We start from the raw sequence: 18,157 nt of genomic DNA, 5'->3' as shown, positions 1-18,157 counted from the left end.
CAAAGGAATGTTAACTGCCTTCAATGACATGTGCATTGTTTCTCTTCTTAAGATAGGTCTACCTAACTTCTCAAGATTGCATGTTTAGAGATGTGTCAGCGGCATTTCTAGATCTACCTTCCTTTATGTGATATTGCAAAACATTATCGTATAGGCCTTGGTGTGTAAGATAAACTAGCCAATGTAGTCTTCATGGTTCTGAGAATTATCATGAAGATTAAATAAAAACCCAAAGCAATCATTACTCCTGCGATTTCCTGTTTTCTTAGGAAACTTTGTTCCTGCTTCAGTAGTCAAAAAAAGCCATGTGGCAGATAGGAGCAGAAGCTGAAAATTCGCTGAACTTTGTGGTCTTTTAGCTGCTATGCTGTATTGCTGAAGTATGCATATGTACATTCTTGGATCATGGTCATAGTGTATAGGAACAAGTTGAATGTGTGGAAATAATAGTGCTTAAATTACCTGGAATACAAATGCTAAATACTGTTTTTAATCTAGCATTTATACCTGACAGTTGAAGAATCTCAATTAAGAAATGACTCACTGTCATAAATCAGCTGAGTAGGTTTCTATATCCTTAAAAAAATATCTTGTGGATAATATTGTAAAAACCAATAAAAAAAATTTGGCTGGGGGGAATCTAGTTGGCAGATACCCTGACATTGTTTAATTAACCTGTGCTTCCACTTCTTTACAGACAGAAGTGTATGTGTGTGTGTATATATAATATATATTTCCCTGTTCCATTCCAGGTGATCAGCTTCTTTAGCTCCAGAATTGAGCAGGCTGGGGCTGAGCTGTCTGTAGAGAGAGTTCTGGAAATCATCAAGCAAGGAGCTGTTGCTCTGCCCAAAGACAGGCTCAGGGTGAGTGCTAACAAAACCAGTCAATGTGTAGCATGCCACAAAGCAGCACTTTGAGGATAATTTTCTTTCTTTAGGTTACAGCATTGCCTGCTGTAGAGTTCTACTATATTTGAGTTCCGGTGTTTGTATGGATTATTAATCTATAACGGAATGCGCAAGCATGCTGTGAAAAAGAATGAATGGCTATATAACATTGGTGTAGAAATTATCATTTCTGTGACTGTATGCTTCTTCAAGAACCCTAATGAATTATATGCACATGTTGCTACTAGAGATGTCTTGTGACTACAGTGGTACCTCGCAAGACGAATGCCTCGCAAGACGGGAAGCTCGCAAGACGAAAGGGTTTTTGGTTTTTTGAGTTGCTTCGCAAGACGATTTTCCCTATGGGCTTGCTTCGCAAGACGGAAACGTCTTGCAAGTTTGTTTCCTTTTTCTTAAAACCATTAATACAGTTGCGACTTGACTTCGAGGAGCAACTCATAGCACACGGTGTGCGTCTCCGTAGGGGCAAGAACACGTGAAGGCGGGTTCTGAGGGAGAGGGAGCTTTGTTTCGGCGAAAAATAGCAAGGCGCGCACACTTCCCTCCCCACAACTCCCAATTAGGGAGGCCAGGCTCCGGGGCTCTTCGGACGGGGCTCCTTCCTTCTCCCCCCCCCCCAGCGCCCCGGCGGTGACAAGAGCACCTGCTCGGGCCCTCCGGCGCTCGCCCTGCGAGGGGCGCCCCCTACCTGCATCTCCGCGCTTTCCAACCCCACGACGTCGACGGCTGCGGCAAGTTTGCCTCTCGGTGTGTGTGTGCGCGAGTGTGTGTTCTCCTCGCCCCGCTCAAATTAGTCCCGGCGCAGCGCAGGCAGCAGGTGAGTCGCCCTTTGGCAGCACGGAAGGCACCGGGCCAGGCAAGGTCAGCTCGGGAGCCACTGGGGACGCGCCCCCGTGCTCCTCTCCAACGGGCTGGATGCGCCCCTCTCCACTCGCGCGCTTCTGGCTGGCTGGCCGGCTGCAGCAGCAACAGGGGCAATAGGCATCCACCGTCGCCGACGCTCCCTCCCTCCCTCCTGCCCGCGGCGGGCGGCGGGCTGGCTGGTGCTCTTGCTTTCTTTCGGGCTGCTGCTGCAGAAGGGATTTTGCACCAGACAACTTTTAGGCCGGTAGGAGTTTTGACTACCGCGGCGGCAGCAGCAGCAAGACTGCGCCGACTGTAGTGCAAAGGGTCGGAGCAAGGCGAGCCGAACCGATCCTGGGGGCTCAGGCAGCAACCTCCGCCCCGCCTCCCCCCACGCCCCGCACCCGCCTCTCCCTCCCTCCCAAGCACCCCCCTTTTTTGAGGTTTTTGAAGACTTTGGTGATTTTTGAAGCTTTTCCAAAACTTTTCCGAAACCGTGCTTCGCAAGACGAAAAAATCGCAAGACGAAAAAACTCGCGGAACGAATTAATTTCGTCTTGCGAGGCACCACTGGGTCCCAAACTTAATTCTTTCCGGAGCAATTAATCTGTTCTAGACTTTTAAAAACCACACCTAAAAAAGCAATTTAACATGAATTTTATTATCTAACAAGACCATTGATCCATAAAATGAAAGCAATAATCAGTGTACTATACTGTAGAATAAATAAGGCAGTACTGGATGATAAAATTTTTAAAAATATATATTTCTTACGTGCACTGATGATAATCATTGTTTGGATGAGGGGCTTTTATCCATTTCTGCAGTCACACAATCAATCAATCAATCAATCAATCAGTAGCTGAATTGGGTTCCACACAGTCACAAAAACAAGTCACAAAAACAAAGTCACAAGCCACAGTCACCAGTCAGTCCCATAAAACAAAGAACAAGTCACAGTCAAAAAAGCGAAAAAGCCACACAAACCAAAAACGCAAAAAATAGCAAAAACAAAAGCTCCAAAAATCACCTCTGTGTTGTGTGGGTGCTTGGGACTCAACAGCTGACAGACTCAACAAGAAGCCTCTGATTAGCAGCGGGGGACTCAATTTACAAACGCAACACACTTAACAGGAAGCGGAACATGTTCTGCTTCAAAGGCATAGTTCACAAACTGGAACACCTACGTCTGGGTTTGCAGCGTTCTATTTCCAAGTTGTTCATAAACGTAGCTGTTCTAAAACCAGGGTACCACTGTATATAGTTTTTTATTTTATTTTTTATTTGTTCATTTCATTCCTATGCCACTTTATATAGTTAAGAAAAAATACATCAAAGCAGTTTACAACACATTAAAAAGTCAAATAGAACAATCCAGAATAAAAATTACTAAAGAAAGTCAAACATTAAAGTATACATTTAGGCCAACAAAGTAACAGGAAACTAAAATATTATTTTAAATATTTCAAAATAAAATGTTACAAAGGAGGTAAACTACAGAATGCACATTTGATGCATCAAAGTTAACAAAAAAAAAGTTTTATCTTAAACCTTTCAAAAGAAAACATTACTAAAGGAAGTCATTTTTTTAAATGCACATTTAAAACAGCATAATTAGCAAGAGAATAAAATATTATAAGCATAGAACATATCTGCTGCTGTTGCTGCCAGTCCTGCCAATGGTGGTTCATGGTGGACAGCTCTTGTGGAAGCGCGGGCTCAATGACCTGGGTCTGCACTAAGAGACAGCAGGATGGTCTCTGCCCTCTTCAGCAATTTGTGGGTTGTTTTTATATACATTTTGCTTCCCTGTTTTGAAGCTCAGAGGCTTGGAAACGAACTCAAATAAATTAAAAACACACTGGAATGTAAAATAGCAGCCCAGACCAAATAGTTCACTCTTTCCCCTACACTTGGTGAGGAAATGAGAACGTGCCTTCCTTCTGTGCAGCTGGCATTTTTCAGCAAGGTGTATCCATGTCAATATGGTTGATCCAGATTCTGTGGTCAGTTTTCTCTAGGATATCTGTCACATTATTTGAGACATTGTAAATTGGATTTTGGGGACGCGGGTGGCGCTGTGGGTTAAACCACAGAGCCTAGGACTTGCTGATCAGAAGGTCGGCAGTTCGAATCCCCGCGACGGGCTGAGCTCCCGTTCCTCGGTCCCTGCTCCTGCCAACCTAGCAGTTCAAAAGCATGTCAAAGTGCAAGTAGATAAATACTGGCGGGAAGGTAAACTGTGTTTCCGTGTGCTGCTCTGGTTCGCCAGAAGCGGCTTAGTCATGCTGGCCACATGACCCGGAAGCTGTACGCCGGCTCCCTCGGCCAATAAAGCGAGATGAGCGCCGGAACCCCAGAGTCGGTCATGACTGGACCTAATGGTCAGGGGTCCCCTTTACTTTTACCTAAATTGGATTTTGCACAAATGCATTCAACTCATCCATTCGACCAGTGTGTGGATGTCCAGTGGCCTGAGATGGTGAACTGGTTTCCCAGGTAAATGAGGGGTGTTTCTTAATTGCTCAATAATTCTTGTAAACCAATTAGAGGTTTATTACAACCAAGTGGTATAAAAATTTTATTAAATAAAATAATCTCATGGCCCACCTCTGATCCCATAGTTCTAGTTAAAATTTGTGGCCCCATCACTTCTACACTGTCTCCAATTTCCTTCTGCTTTCCGGTATGTAAGCTATCTAGTCCTTTAAGGTTGCAGCTCTTTGTAGAAAGAACTCTGTACTTTAGTTTTTTTGGATAGGGAACCTTTATACCACACTTTCAAAAGAAAAGCACTTTTAGAGCTTGCTACCTTTTACTTCAGAGGTGGATAACTAGATTTAAAATGTAATACTCCCCCACTGCCCATTTTGACAGCACCGAGACTCACCAGTTATTCACCTGCAACCAGGTTATTCAACATTAAAGGAAGTATTAGGAGCATATTTTAGGGTATACTCCCAGATTCTTCCTTGCAGCTGGTCTTGAATTCGAGCAACGCCAAGAAGTGAAGACTCAAGTGCACACTCTAAATGCACTTCTAACCCCAGCTGTAATTGGGTTGTGTCTTAAATTTGGTGACAGAGTGTTGTATCCCATGATTGTCATACTTGGCATAGAGCCTTTGTATGTTGTTCAGCTGCGCTTTACTCAGAGCAGACCCACTGCAATGCGTTTATCTAACATAGTCATGCTTATTATTTTTCCTGGGTCTGCTCTTGAGTAAAACTTTGTTGAATACCACTTGAGCTTAATGGACATGACTGATTTAGCTCCATTAGTTTCAGTGGGTCTATTCTGCACAAAACTTGGTTTGGTACAACTCAGAAAAAGGGTTCTAAATTCAAAAGGCACCAAACTGTACCTTTCTTCATATATAATATGGCCCTGCACCTGATATCAGATGATGTGCAGGTGGATGTGGCTTAGTGAAAACTACACATGGGACAAATGGAAAGGCCTGCTAGGTCTCAGTAGACCTATGGGCCTGAGGTTCCCCAATACTGCTTTACTTCCTGTCAGCCCTGAAAAGAAGAAGTTTTTTTCCTTCTCAAATTTGAATAAAAAGTCCTTCAGAAACTATGTGGGTCATTTTACAGAATGAAAATAACAAAATAAAACCCTCAGATCTAAAGGCAGAACTGTGTTAGAAACCCAGTTATAAGAACAGAAGGCCTTCTAGAATGTTAATTCGATTTTCCACTTGACATTTTTGGAGATGGAGCCATCATTATATCCCAACATGAATCTAGAATTGTACTCACTGGCCTATTCCTAAAAAGTTAGGTAGAGGGCTGATCCCCAATATCTCTACATGTATGTTCTGCGGAATCTCACCAAGGACCACAAAACGTTGCATCAGAATGAACAGAATCCTTCAACAATTGGCAGTTCAGAAAAACAGACTATCCTCCCACACGGAAACACACTGTGAATTAAGATAACAAGGATTTGCTGCTGTTTGGATAATTGAGAAGAGAGCATTTATACTGCAGATGCAACTAAATACATTTGTCAGATGTTTGTTTGCTTTCCCAATGAGCACATGTGATGTGTGTTTGTCACACACTTTGTGGAGCAGGCAGGCCCCAGGCTACATAGAGGAAGATTAGATGCCAGGCTAGTAGGTTTAGTGCTAGGCTAGTAGGTGAACTCTTGGTTTGGATCCAGTCAAAGCGTTGTGGCGTTCTGTCGAAGGAATCTGGTGTCAAAGTGAACCCTGCGTAGAGACACATCATGGCACACATTGGGGAGGAAGAGGGTGGAGGACGTGTTTGACAGTCAAGTGTCTGAGAATTGGAAACTCCCTCCGCATCTTCACCTGACTGCTGCTCCAGATAAGCGTGATTATAATTAGCTGTTGCTTTAAAGTGTCTGCTCCTGGCCATGCGCTATGCAGGGTAGGGAAAGTCCAAACTGGGTAATTAGCCTTCTTAGAAGATTCCAGCAGAAGCTGGGAGATAAAGTGGCAGGTGTTGAAATAACCAGGTCTTGGATTTCTCCCTCACCCTGTGGAAGGAGATAAATGAAGCTAATGCGCCTGGGTCTTGAGGTGGAAGCCGCAGCATTCAGAGATAGAGCTGTCTCCTTTGCAGACAGGCAGCCCACATTACAGGCTCCTTGTTTTATTGCAGAAGATTATTATTAAGAGTAATTTAAAGATCAGAGTGATAACTGAAAATTGACTTCAGTGTCTACCCCACCCCCAGCCCCAAGTTCACAGTCTTTCCCCCCCCCCTCCCTCCCTTTGGGTGAAATTATCTGTAGTTTGAGGATTAAGAGCCTGAGAGGAGTGAGACTGTGTCTGGAGTCTGGAAGTTATCTCAGGGTTTTCAGGGAAGTTAGCCAGAAGATAGCTGCACTTTTTTTTTAAGTGGGAAAACCTGTTCTGAATGCCAGACGTTATTAACTGGAAGCTGACATTTGAGTTCATAGAATGAGCAACATTTAAGAGATCACATTTAAATGCTTTTGAAGGAAACTTCCCGCTGGTAAGCCATTTGAAGAGAAAACATTTATTTTACAAATGGTTTTCCTCTGTTGAATTTCCCAGTTTTATTTCGCAGTGTGTTGCCTAGTTTTTTACTCCTTCCTTTTCTCTTTCATGTCTCTAACATGCTTGCCAGTATGTTCTTACGTTGCCCCTTGCCAGCATGGCATGAAGTATGTAGTATTTATTGAAACTTGTTCTGCTTAACAGAGCACTAAAGCCTGCTCTTTAAAAATAGGGCCAAAAGCCAGGGCTGGGGGAGGAATGGGGCTTTTCTAGCCCATTCCTTTGCAGATTCTTTTTGTCTCCAGCAATCCAAAATGCTGATCTGTGTGTGTGTGTGTGTGTGTGTGTCTGTGTGTGTCTGTGTGTGTCGTGTGTGTGTGTGTGTGTGTGTGTGTGTATGTGTACGTATGCGCAGCCTGATTTCCCTGCTTGATGGCTTCAAAGTGTACCTGTATTTTATAAGAAACCATTTCTTTGATGTGCTAAAGAGATGAATAGCAAATGGAAGTAGCATTATAGTGACAACTAACAAATTCATGATCCCAAGATACAGGAGTCATGCCAGCTCCGAGAGAGAATTTTCTCAGAAAGCAACAGTCAAATTGATGCCATCAGGAAAATTGGTTCATTGGGACCCAGATATTTTATTAGGAGCTATGGCTTCTCAGTGGATGATGCTTGCCTCTCTCAAGCTGCTTTGGGTTTTGTTTTTGTTTTTTCTTAAAATCAAGCGGTATGTAAGTTCTAGGAAATAAATAAAATGGGCAGGTGACAAGAGAAGCAAGGCACCAATTGCATCATAAATTGATTTTTGATTTTATTGTTATTTACGCTTTATACCGTATTTTATGCCTTTTTTTGTAGCATTAATTAAGTGTTTTAAATTTGTTGTTAGCCGCCCTGAGCCCGGTTTTCTGAACTGGGAAGGGCAGGGTATAAATAAAATTTATTATTATTATTATTATTGCTGGAGTCCTGTGCACATAACCAAAAAATGGTCCAATAGAGCATAGAAAAGCACTGCATTGGACACCTCAGCTGGAACTGCAACAAAATGGCATCCAAGGCACTATTTGGTGGGCATTTGCCCCTAAAATCTAACTCTGAATCTTTACCTCTGGAATTCTTCAAACAAACATTCTGAGAGGAAGATTCCTTTAGAACCATTGCTGTTGAGAATGAATTTGAATTACTATTGAGAAGTTCACCTTTACCACCCTGGAAACTGTTCTGTCCACCACAAAGCAATCATCAGCACCATAACTTTCGTGCTTAAATCTCATGTAGCCAAGCTGAGATCAGCCACTTCCTGAGTAGCCAGTACAGAAGCCAGTCAGGGGTTCTGCTTTGCCTACCCAGTAGCCAATGGTTTGCCATCCCAGTCCCCTTCCATGCTGCTGCTGAAGAAGTGAAGGGACTTAAGCTAGTGAAGCAAGACCTGAGCACTCCACTGAGCCAGCCCCACCAGCTGTCTTTCCAAGCTGCAAGGCGAGAAAGAAGAGTCCCTTTCTCAGTGCAGTATGGAGAAAAACTTGTGAGAGGGTGGGAGGAATGGAGACACAATAGTGTGTGCATACTTCGGCCCCATCCATTCAGGACTTTGGCCTCACCACTGTCCTCCATGCACTTTCCCTCAGAAGAACAATGGCTCCCCAGTCCTGGAGTAGACAATATTGTAGTAGATGGACTGGGGGCCTCACCCTGTACAAAACTTCATATGTTGATATGAAGTTGTTGGTTAAGAGAACAAATTAGTAAACATTATTTCCATGCAGCAGTCCACAATGCTGAAATCTGAACATTTTTTTTTAAGTCTACATTGACTAGGTGTTATAGAACGTTCATAGACTAAAATAATAGCTTTTTTTCTGATTTCTTGAAATTTTTAAATGACACCAACACACCCAGTAAAATACCTTCTCCAGTAAACCTCTGAAAGGAATTATTTAATTGTTTCTCATTCCAAGGATCGGTTTATTTTGTTCTTATGAAGATAAGTCCTTTCTCCACATAAGGTCTTGGTTACGTTAAAATACAATATTGGTCAAAGGATTGCTTGATGTTACAGCAGTGGTGTTTATCATGGCATACACAACCTCTGTGTGACTCTCCCAAAGAGAGCTCATTCATGTTGTAACTGCAACCTTATTTATATATTACTCTCAAAAATTGAAAAGGAGGACATGCACTCCACCTCACCCCAGGTATCGCCTGAGTCTGAAAATCAACATATATTAATGTAGACTTCAGGGAAGGCGTAGAATCCGTAGAAGGGCTGTAGGAAATTCATTTTTCAAATATGGCTAAACATGAGAACACAAGCACCTGAGGTTTGCTTTTATACTGTAGCTGTCAGTTAGTTCTAGAGTTTAAAACAGCATTTCTACCTCCATTTGGTTGAAGGGCCCACTGTGGGATTTGTCTTATGTAAGGCGATGTCAAGGGGGGGAACATCTCAGTAGGAGAAGAATTAAGACAACTTACTAGCATTGCTGACCTGTGCAAGAAAGAAGGAGCAATTTTATTCTGCATGCCATTTTGGCATTAAAGCTATAAAATGCCCTAATGCTTTTCTGGCTCTCCCACTGAAAAGGAGTGCAAACATCACTTCACGATTGCAACACAGGAAAATGTGCATTAGCAAGACGCACTTGAATTTCTGCCACTGAAACTCCTTGAGATAATATCAGGTTTTTACTGTAAGCATGCCACAGAGTTCTCCAATGGAATACAATTATCTGGCTTTCCAACTTGCAAGGCAAGGAGCCCCCTCCATAAAACATTTTCTTTTGTAGACCAAGAGTAAATAGATCTTCAACCCTGTTCCTGTCCAGTGTCCAAGAATGTGAGGCGTCATTGCTTAGCATTTCAAAGAACTGCAGCTCTTAAAGGTTATGAGCTACCACTAATTGTTTTCAGGGTACGGGAGTTTGATCTTGAAGCAAGACCATCCTTCTTAAAAAGAAAGACTTAAATAGTTGGATCCGTTTTACCTTAGGAGAAGAGAGAAAAGACCGTTGCGAAGTAGTTTTGAGAGGGGTAACCATGTCAATTTTTTGCAGCCAAAGCACCTTAAAGATGAGGTTTTGGCCTTAGTTTTGTCACGTCTAATGAAGAGTATTTGGCTTACCAGAGCTTAAGCTGCAATATATGTGTTTATAAAGTGCCATGGGGTTCTTTGTTGTTTTTGTAGGTCAGAATGCAGAAAAAAATATGGGAGGGAAATGGAGAAAACCGTTGAAAGAAACTGATAAGCAGCAGTTTAAGATAAATAAGGACTTTGCATAATGTGCTATCAACATAGTACGCAATTAATTGTGGTGGCAGTTAGCAGCAATGCGTTTTAAAAGAGTTGTGGTTGAATACAAGGTGGGTAGGTCTCTCTGTGGCTGCTAGCCATGATAGCTAAAAGGGGAACATGCATGTTCAGAGATCGCATACCTCGACTACCAAATTCCAGGCTTTTACAACAAGTGATTGATAACACCGTCATAACCTGCTTATAAAATTTCTAGGACATCTGTCTTGGCTACTTGCTGTTGACCAAATGCTGTAGATCTGGAACTGCCATGGCAATTCTCATATATCAGTTCAGCACTATGGACTAAGTAACGTATTTTTCGCTCTATAGGATGCACTTTTCCCCCTCCAAAAATTGAGGGGAAATGTGTGTGCGTCCTATGGAGCGAATGCAGGCTCCTTGGCTTCAGCGATAGCAACACTAAGCCTCCGAAGTGCAGAGGGAGCACTCCCTCCATGCTCCAGAGGCTTCGCGTTGCTTTCGCTGAAGCCTGGAGAGCAAGAGGTGTCGGTGCGCACCGACCCCTCTCACTCTCCAGGCATCAGGGATAGCCGCCTGAAGCCTTCGGAGTGCAGCACACGTTCCCGCTTCATTCTGGAGGCTTCAGGTTCCTTTCGCTGAAGCCTGAGGAGCGCAGCCATAGCCATAGCCGCACGCAACCCCTCCAGCAGGGAGAGGTTGCGCGCAGCCTGTACGCTGCTCTTTGGGGCTGGAGGGGGGGAATAAGATTTTGTTTCTTGATTTCCCCCTCTAAAAACTAGGTGTGCCCTATGGTCCGGTGCGCCCTATGGAGCGAAAAATACGGTACATCAGAAATGAGCCATGAATTTGCGTGTAAACTGACACACCAGTTAAACCAAGTGGTGGAAGCCAGCAGTATTCTTATGTTGATCTTACTCCTAAATAATTACACCCCAATTATATTTGTTACATGGCTGGTGGAATAACCAAAGATGCTGGAAAAAATGTGTTCTATATGAATCGTGCACACAGTTTTATTGGATGTGCCTTTTTATAAGTAGAACAGTTTATACTTGTAAATTTGGGAATTTTTCTAACTTGAGGGTTCAGCTAATTGACTGCAGATTCAGCTAGTAATCTAGCCTACGAAGCCCAAATGTACTTGTGTTATGAAGGGCCTGAATTTTATAGGAAGTTATTTGTTTTTACTTTATATCTTCTCCTTTTCAGGGGTCATCAGGCTCATACATACACATACATACAGAAACTGATATATCAATTATTGTTTTTGAAGGTGAGGTTTTGCTGTTTGAGAATCTTTGTGGATTTTGCAATTAAAGTAGCAACCTACCAAGCAATCCAGTTACCTGTTGCTTCAAAATCGATAACTTTGGACATCTTTTCTCTAGCAAAACATATATCCAAATGTACCATCTCAGAACCTGCTCCCAAAATACGGGGCTTATTTTTTAAAATGAATAATGAGCAATAAAGCCAACTAAGAGTGTTGTTTTATGCAGTCATGCATTTCCAGCGCATTGACTTAGAACAACACTATAGGAAGTGTGTTACATCCTCTTTGCATTCTTAAAGAGCTACCACACGTGTGTGAAGTGCTATTGCATTGTCCTTCAGTAAGAGCTCTAAATGGAGTCTGGCAGTTGCAGTGTTTTGCATGGTACTCTTTGGCTCAGCAGTGATAAGCAATAGACAGTCTGGCTCCTTCAAGGAGTCCTTCAGCAACGTCTGAGCCCTCAGCAGTTCCAAAACTCTCTGGCTGACTTTCCCCAGTGGACCATTCATTTATCAGGAAATGAAATTGGTTACAGGATTCCTCGTATTGCCAAACCTCACTGACGAAATCTGGTTTATTGCTAGCTTCAGAAACTGCAAGAGTACATTAGCTGGCTTAGTCTTGCTCTAAGTTTCTTTCTGACATCGTCTGAAAAGAAAACCTTTTCTGTTTAGATTGTAAAGATTTAAGACATTTGTTTGAATATCTGTGTTCTCATGATATAAACCAATTGATAATTCCATGTCCCCAACAGTTTCATCCCTGAAACTGGGAATCCTTTCTTTCTTACATATTTCTTCTTCAAAGCTGAAAATCTTTCACCTGCTAATATACTCTGTTTAACAGTCTAAACAAAATTTTGTCGCTATAGATCAGATTATGCACACAGAGGGTTATTGGGGGCCAGGGGGAGGATGACTGCACACTATTTTAAAGCAGGTAATCTTGTTTATATGTTTGTGGGGTGAGGCGAGACAATTTGCTGTAGCTGTGTGATTGATTTAGTAATTTTTACCTCACTCTTCAGCCAAAGAAGCTTTAAGTGGCTTACAAAAATCAGTGGTAGGACAATCCCTGCCCTCAACTTTACAATTTAAAAGACATGACACACAGAGACAAAAGGATGTGGAGGGAGGAATAAAAAAAACAAGCTCGCACACAGGTTCTTACAGTTCTTGTAATGACCAGGTGAGAGGAAAATCATTCAGGTAGCCTGCTGGAATGTCTGCTACTAGGTGATGCCCAGGGACACCTGGTCTCTCAAAGAGGCAAAGAGGCAGGGACACAGGTTGTTGGGAGATGTACATTCAGTAACCATTGTCATTTTCATCATTTGGAGAGTGGGGGAAAAAGAGATCCGTGGTTGCTTTTTAGCCTACAGATATTCTCAGTTACACTGAATTTGATAACGCTCTTTTACAAGGGATCCAGTAAACAGTCTGAACGCCCCTTATTCTGCAGCACTGCTAACCTAAAGCAGGTGTAGACCTGGTCATGACCACTAGGATATCCATGTAAAAACGGATATAATTCATTATGAAATGCATTAAAAAAAAGATTTACAAACATGAGTCTCCAATTTTCTAAAAACCACTGCTTTTATAAAAATGGTATTAGATGAGGTGATGGTGGTTATTATTTATTACATTTGCATACTGCCATTCACCCATAGATCTCAAGGAGGTTCACAACATAAAATTAGTTTTAAAAATACATAAGGGGGGGGGGAATCAAGAAATTTAAACGGGCATCGGGTATCAGACAGCCAAGGTCTAGGTGAAGAGTATAAAGAGTATAAACCCATTTGTAATGAATTCTATGTATTAATGTCCAATTCCATACACAATATTTTCTATTTGGGAACTGTTTCATAGTACTAAATACATAAAGAGAGTGGTTTTCTTCAGGAGCACACACATGTATAAATTTGCACCAGGCTGATTTTATGCAGATCTGCACCGTTTATAATGTGGCAGTATTTGCTCATGAGAGATATATTTCGAAATACAAAATGCCTGGATTAAAAGATGTGCATCTTTTCTTGTCTTAAAGCACAGCATGGACATGAGACTGTTGGAATGGGTGCTGCATGACCTGTATATATACCTAAGGTCTTTGAAGTATATACTTACAAATGTGCAGTTTAGACCCCTAATTGTCTGAGGAGCCTCCATGCATCAAGTACTTGTCCACTTAAGAACATTTGCCACAAGATGGTGGCAGCAGGGGCAACTTTGAGGGCAGGGCGAAATGGATGGGCCCATTGCCATGTGATGTGGATCTTTTTCATGTGAGTAACACCTAGAGAGGGCTGCAGTTTTGTCTTTATTTGACTTCTCCCTGTGTCCTAATTTATTGCGTTAACTTCTCCATTATTAATAAATCCCAAACATTTTAACCCAATCTCCCCATCTGTTTTTTTAAAAAACTTTTTTTGTCAATTTTGTGTGTTTTGCCAAGTACTTATAGGAACAACTTCTAGCTTCTTCCGTAATGTAACTAATAGTAGTATTAGGGGTTCAAAATTTAGCTTGTATCTTATCATTTTCATAATGCCAGCTCACATGAATTCCCCAAATTTTGCGAAAAAACACCCTTAATTAGTTTTCATCTGGTATGTGATATGATCCAAAAATCAATCTACTTTACAGCCATGTTGTAGCTGTTTTCTCTTGTTTATTAGGGATGACTCAGTGGATAGTTTAAGAATCTCATCCTCTGTATACTTCAGCCCATCTTCCTAACATTTGCTTCTGCAATCAGCTACCCTGTGACCTGTTGGGGATGTTTGGCTGTCTAGTTTGCAGTTTCTGAGATTTACAGAGTCTCACAAGACCAGTCCTTGTCTGGTGCCAAACTAGTGGCCTTGCTCATTGTCTAGACCCTACAGGGATGAAGCCATTTCAAATAAAGGCTAAATAAGTGATTCGGTCTTCCTGAGTAACAGTTAATCACTGACATTGTCAAGAATTCTATAAAATCATGTTTTCAAAGCCGCCACAGCTGTTAAAAACAAAATTACAAGCCTTATTAATATAGCTTCTTCCCTTTATTTGAAGGGGGGAAATTAATAGCAGAATTCCTGGAGATGAGAAGCTTTCATCAAAAGCACAAAAAGGTCACACTGCCTTCTTCCAACCCCACCTTTATACCTCAGTTTTGTCAAGCTGAAAGTGGTTTCAGATTAGCTTGCTTTCTGTTAGTATTGGATTTTATTATTATAAAATTTCTATAAATCTTGGGGTTCATTTTGCTTTTAACTGCCCTTATTTACACAACACCCTTGTAAGGCTTCATGTAAATAGCTCCATTTTTAAAGATCATCATCATGTATCTGGCAGCTCAGATACCAAGTCAGCCAGTAAATTCATTGTTTTGTGCCTAAATTACCCTATAATTCCTGCATGGGGCCATGTTCTGTTGTTGTTGTTGTTGTTGTTGTTGTTGTTGTTGTTGTTGTTGTTGTTGTTGTTGTTATGGATCCTCATATTAAAATTAATTACTTCTGAACACCCTTGAAGGATTTGGTGAGCCCAAAGTACCAAGGTTGCCCATGGTATTTCTGCTGTGGGTGAGTGACTTTTACTCTGCTTTGAGGTGATTAAACCACATAGTCACTCCAAATGCAGAAATACAATGGAACAGTCCTCCATCAGAAGAGACTGCCTACTGCATTTGTGCATGGGTTTTGCTCTCAGTCTTCCTTTTTCCAACCAGGAGGCAAGCCCAGAGCAACGATGGCAGGCTCTTCTACACACTAGAAGTAAAACTTCTCAGGTGTAAGAACAAAACACGCATTCAATTTTAATTTGGATTCTTCCATGTATGTTTAGCTTAATAGCACTATGGTATCTGCTCTCACTTAACGTCTTGCACCAGGTTCTAGATGCCACTCAAAATTAAGTCCAGCAATCCTTGTCCCTCTGGTTGATTCCAAGAACACCTGCCCTCGGACACAGTCATTCAGGGTGTCTAGAATTTTCACCTCTTTGTCATGACTGGAACACACATATAGCCAGTCTCTATGATAATAGTTGAAGTCACCATTACAGTACTACATTTCCTCTTTTAGATGCTTACTTGAATTCATTCTTCTCAAGATCTTTCTGAGGGATGATAGCACACCCCCAATATCACCACTTCCAGCCTTTCTACAGAGTATTAAATAATTCTACATTGTCTTGCATTGATTGGTCGAGCAACTTTTTAGGAGGGCGGTGATTTTAAGTGTCACTAAACCCTTCTTTCGATCTTGCATAATGACAAGCGGGTCGTTATCTGACTTTTTCGGAACACAGGGGAACATGCAACAATTTTGAGCAAATGGATTTAGGTTCTACACATTATAAAAATTAGTTCAGCCTATTGCAATTTAGAAAAACTTGGTTCTCCAGCCCTGGGTTTTATTAAGCAAGTACTTTTGATCATGCAGCGATTCAAGGGAAATTATGGCGAAAAAGCAATAACAATGTCACCGTAAATTACAGTGGAATGAAAGGTAAATGCACAAAATGAGGAATGGTTTTAGGGTATTGAATTTTGTTCAGGCTTGGAACATGGTGTCTCAATTTCAAAATTATTAAAGGTAACTGCTTGCCGTGTTATGTTTTGTGTAGATAATAACTTGGGTCTGTAGGTTTCACAAAAGTATTCTCGCTCAGTACAGCCACCTGATCATTCAAACCATGTCTCTTTTCAGAGGTAATTTAGGTATTTCCCCCCTTTAATAACATGAGAATCAGAAAGTACCGTTGGCTTGGTAACAGATTGGAACTATTCCAAAGTGGCCAGACTTGATGGAGGTAGAACTTGCACCCTCGAGCACACCAGGAAGTAGAGGCACATGACCTTTTCTTTCGAGGGCTTTTAAGTGATAGACTTACATCTTTAAGGAAGGGAGACATCCTCAGCCATCAAAGGACTGAGGTTTCCTCCTATTTCCTTGCAAAGGTGCATAGGTGATATGGCCCATAGGTCTTGTCATATATCACAATAACCCCTCCCTTTGTATCTTTTAAAGAAGGCAGAATCCGGTGGGAAATTTTCTTTCTTAAGCAATGCAATCAGGAATGGGAGTCAATTGCACAAAGGTTTAGATCTGGAGAGCAACAGATTTTAATTTGCTTCAGTACCAGCCATTAGTTGTGCTTTCTACTGCCATGACCGTACCTCTGGACGGAGACATTTGTTCATGCCAAGGGACTTGGGGAGAATTGTGGAGTGTCTCGTTATGATGGCCTATGAAACAGGCAGAAAGAATGCAGTTGTCTCCTATTTCTGCTGCCTGCCCCAAATCTCAGTGCAACCTTCCTTCAGACACTTTTCATGGGGATCTTGAGTGAGGACTCTGTGTAATGCCAAGTGTTCTGCCTTGGATTTGTGGAGTCGCAATTAGTGGTTTAATGACTTAAAATGTGCCCCCAGATTAATCAGGCTGCAGTTTTTAGTTATTTTTCAGACAAGCCACTTACAAAAGAAGGCAGGTGCTGACTTTCTCCCTTCTCTCTACCCCTAGAAGGGCAGATTCAGCCTTTTAAGATGGAGGCTGCTGTGACACATGCTGGCATCATCTAAAAACAAATAACGAATGCCTTTTTTTCCTTTCCTATTTTTATTCATAGGCAGATTTGACTGATTAATCAATTATTCAGTTAAGACTTCTCCAGTCGGGTGACAGTCCTTGTAAAGTTCCTTGTGGGGTTAAAGTGAGTGTAATCCTTCTAGGGCTGGGTCCTGCAGATTGGGCAAGGCATGTCAAAGCAGGAGGGAATCCGAGGTTATTGGGCCAACAGGTAGACAAGCAGTCTGGTGAACCAGCAAGGCAAGCAAATTACTAAACCAGCAAGATACACAGAGTGTTATGCTGGCTGGCAAGGTCTACAGTAGATCTTTCAGTCTTGGATAACAGCAAAGAAGACAGAAATGGAACCTAGTGAAGTGATTTGCTGAATACAGCTCAGTTGAAAGACTGCTCCACATGGTATATTGGAACTAGGCTTTCCCTGCTTCAGAGAATGGATTTGCATTGCCTGAAACTCTCTTCCTCGGACCATGGCATGCAATCCTCATTGTCTAATTATTCAGCTGGTTATACCACCATCTTGAATTGTAAGAACAATGACTACCATGCTTACAACTGTGAATAACCAGTGGAAAGTGAGCATTATTGGTTGTGATGCCTCTCTGCAGTAGGCTAGCAAACTTGCAACCTGTAACATCTGTTCAGCCACTTGGGATGCATGTCATTGTCCTGAAAGATCATACTCATAGTTTGTTTTTGGTTTTTTTAAATGATATTTATTAAGAATTTTAAAATTACAAAGAAATAGAGAGAAAAAGAAGGGGGGAAGCAATAAAAAGACAAACAGCAGTCAAACAATAAAAATCGATAAAAATCAAAATCAAAAAACAAAAACAAAACACATAACACATCAAAATAAAAAAACAAGAATAAACCACAAAAATTTAAAAACAGATCCAATATTCCCAAATCCTTAACTGTCATGACCTTATTTCATCGACCTCCTCACACCTCCCTTTTTTGTATTCTAGTTGTTAATTATAACAGCAAATCCTTTTCATTTTTCATATTATCCTGTCATTAAATTACCTTAATCTATTTGGACCTATAATACATAAAAAATCCTAAAATTTAAAACTTAAATCTTATTTATACCAATTTCTCCTAACCATAGCATATTCTTGCAAAGTTCTTTTTAACATTTCTGCTAAAGCCAAATAATTTCATTCCAACATTTTTCTAATATTCATTAATTTTTCAGAACAATCCTAAATAATTTTTTAAAAAAACTTTCTTCCAATCTTCATCCAACGTCTCTTCCTCCTAGTCC

The 18,157-nt window shown here is 41.4% G+C and overlaps 1 protein-coding gene across 5 annotated transcripts in view; it reads left to right on the top strand.

Moving 5' to 3' along the window:
* Positions 1 to 18,157, top strand: part of DYM (dymeclin) — a 165,583-nt gene that overhangs the window by 128,546 nt on the left and 18,880 nt on the right. For all 5 annotated transcript variants that reach the window (XM_053408249.1, XM_053408253.1, XM_053408250.1 and 2 more), the window contains one exon: positions 753 to 866. In XM_053408249.1, coding sequence (XP_053264224.1) covers positions 753 to 866 — 114 coding nt within the window. The remainder of the gene's footprint in view (positions 1 to 752; positions 867 to 18,157) is intronic.

The sequence above is a fragment of the Podarcis raffonei genome, chromosome 11 (assembly GCF_027172205.1).
Source record: "Podarcis raffonei isolate rPodRaf1 chromosome 11, rPodRaf1.pri, whole genome shotgun sequence".
Classification (NCBI taxonomy): Eukaryota; Metazoa; Chordata; class Lepidosauria; order Squamata; family Lacertidae; genus Podarcis; species Podarcis raffonei.
This window is presented reverse-complemented; position numbering and strand designations above follow the sequence as displayed.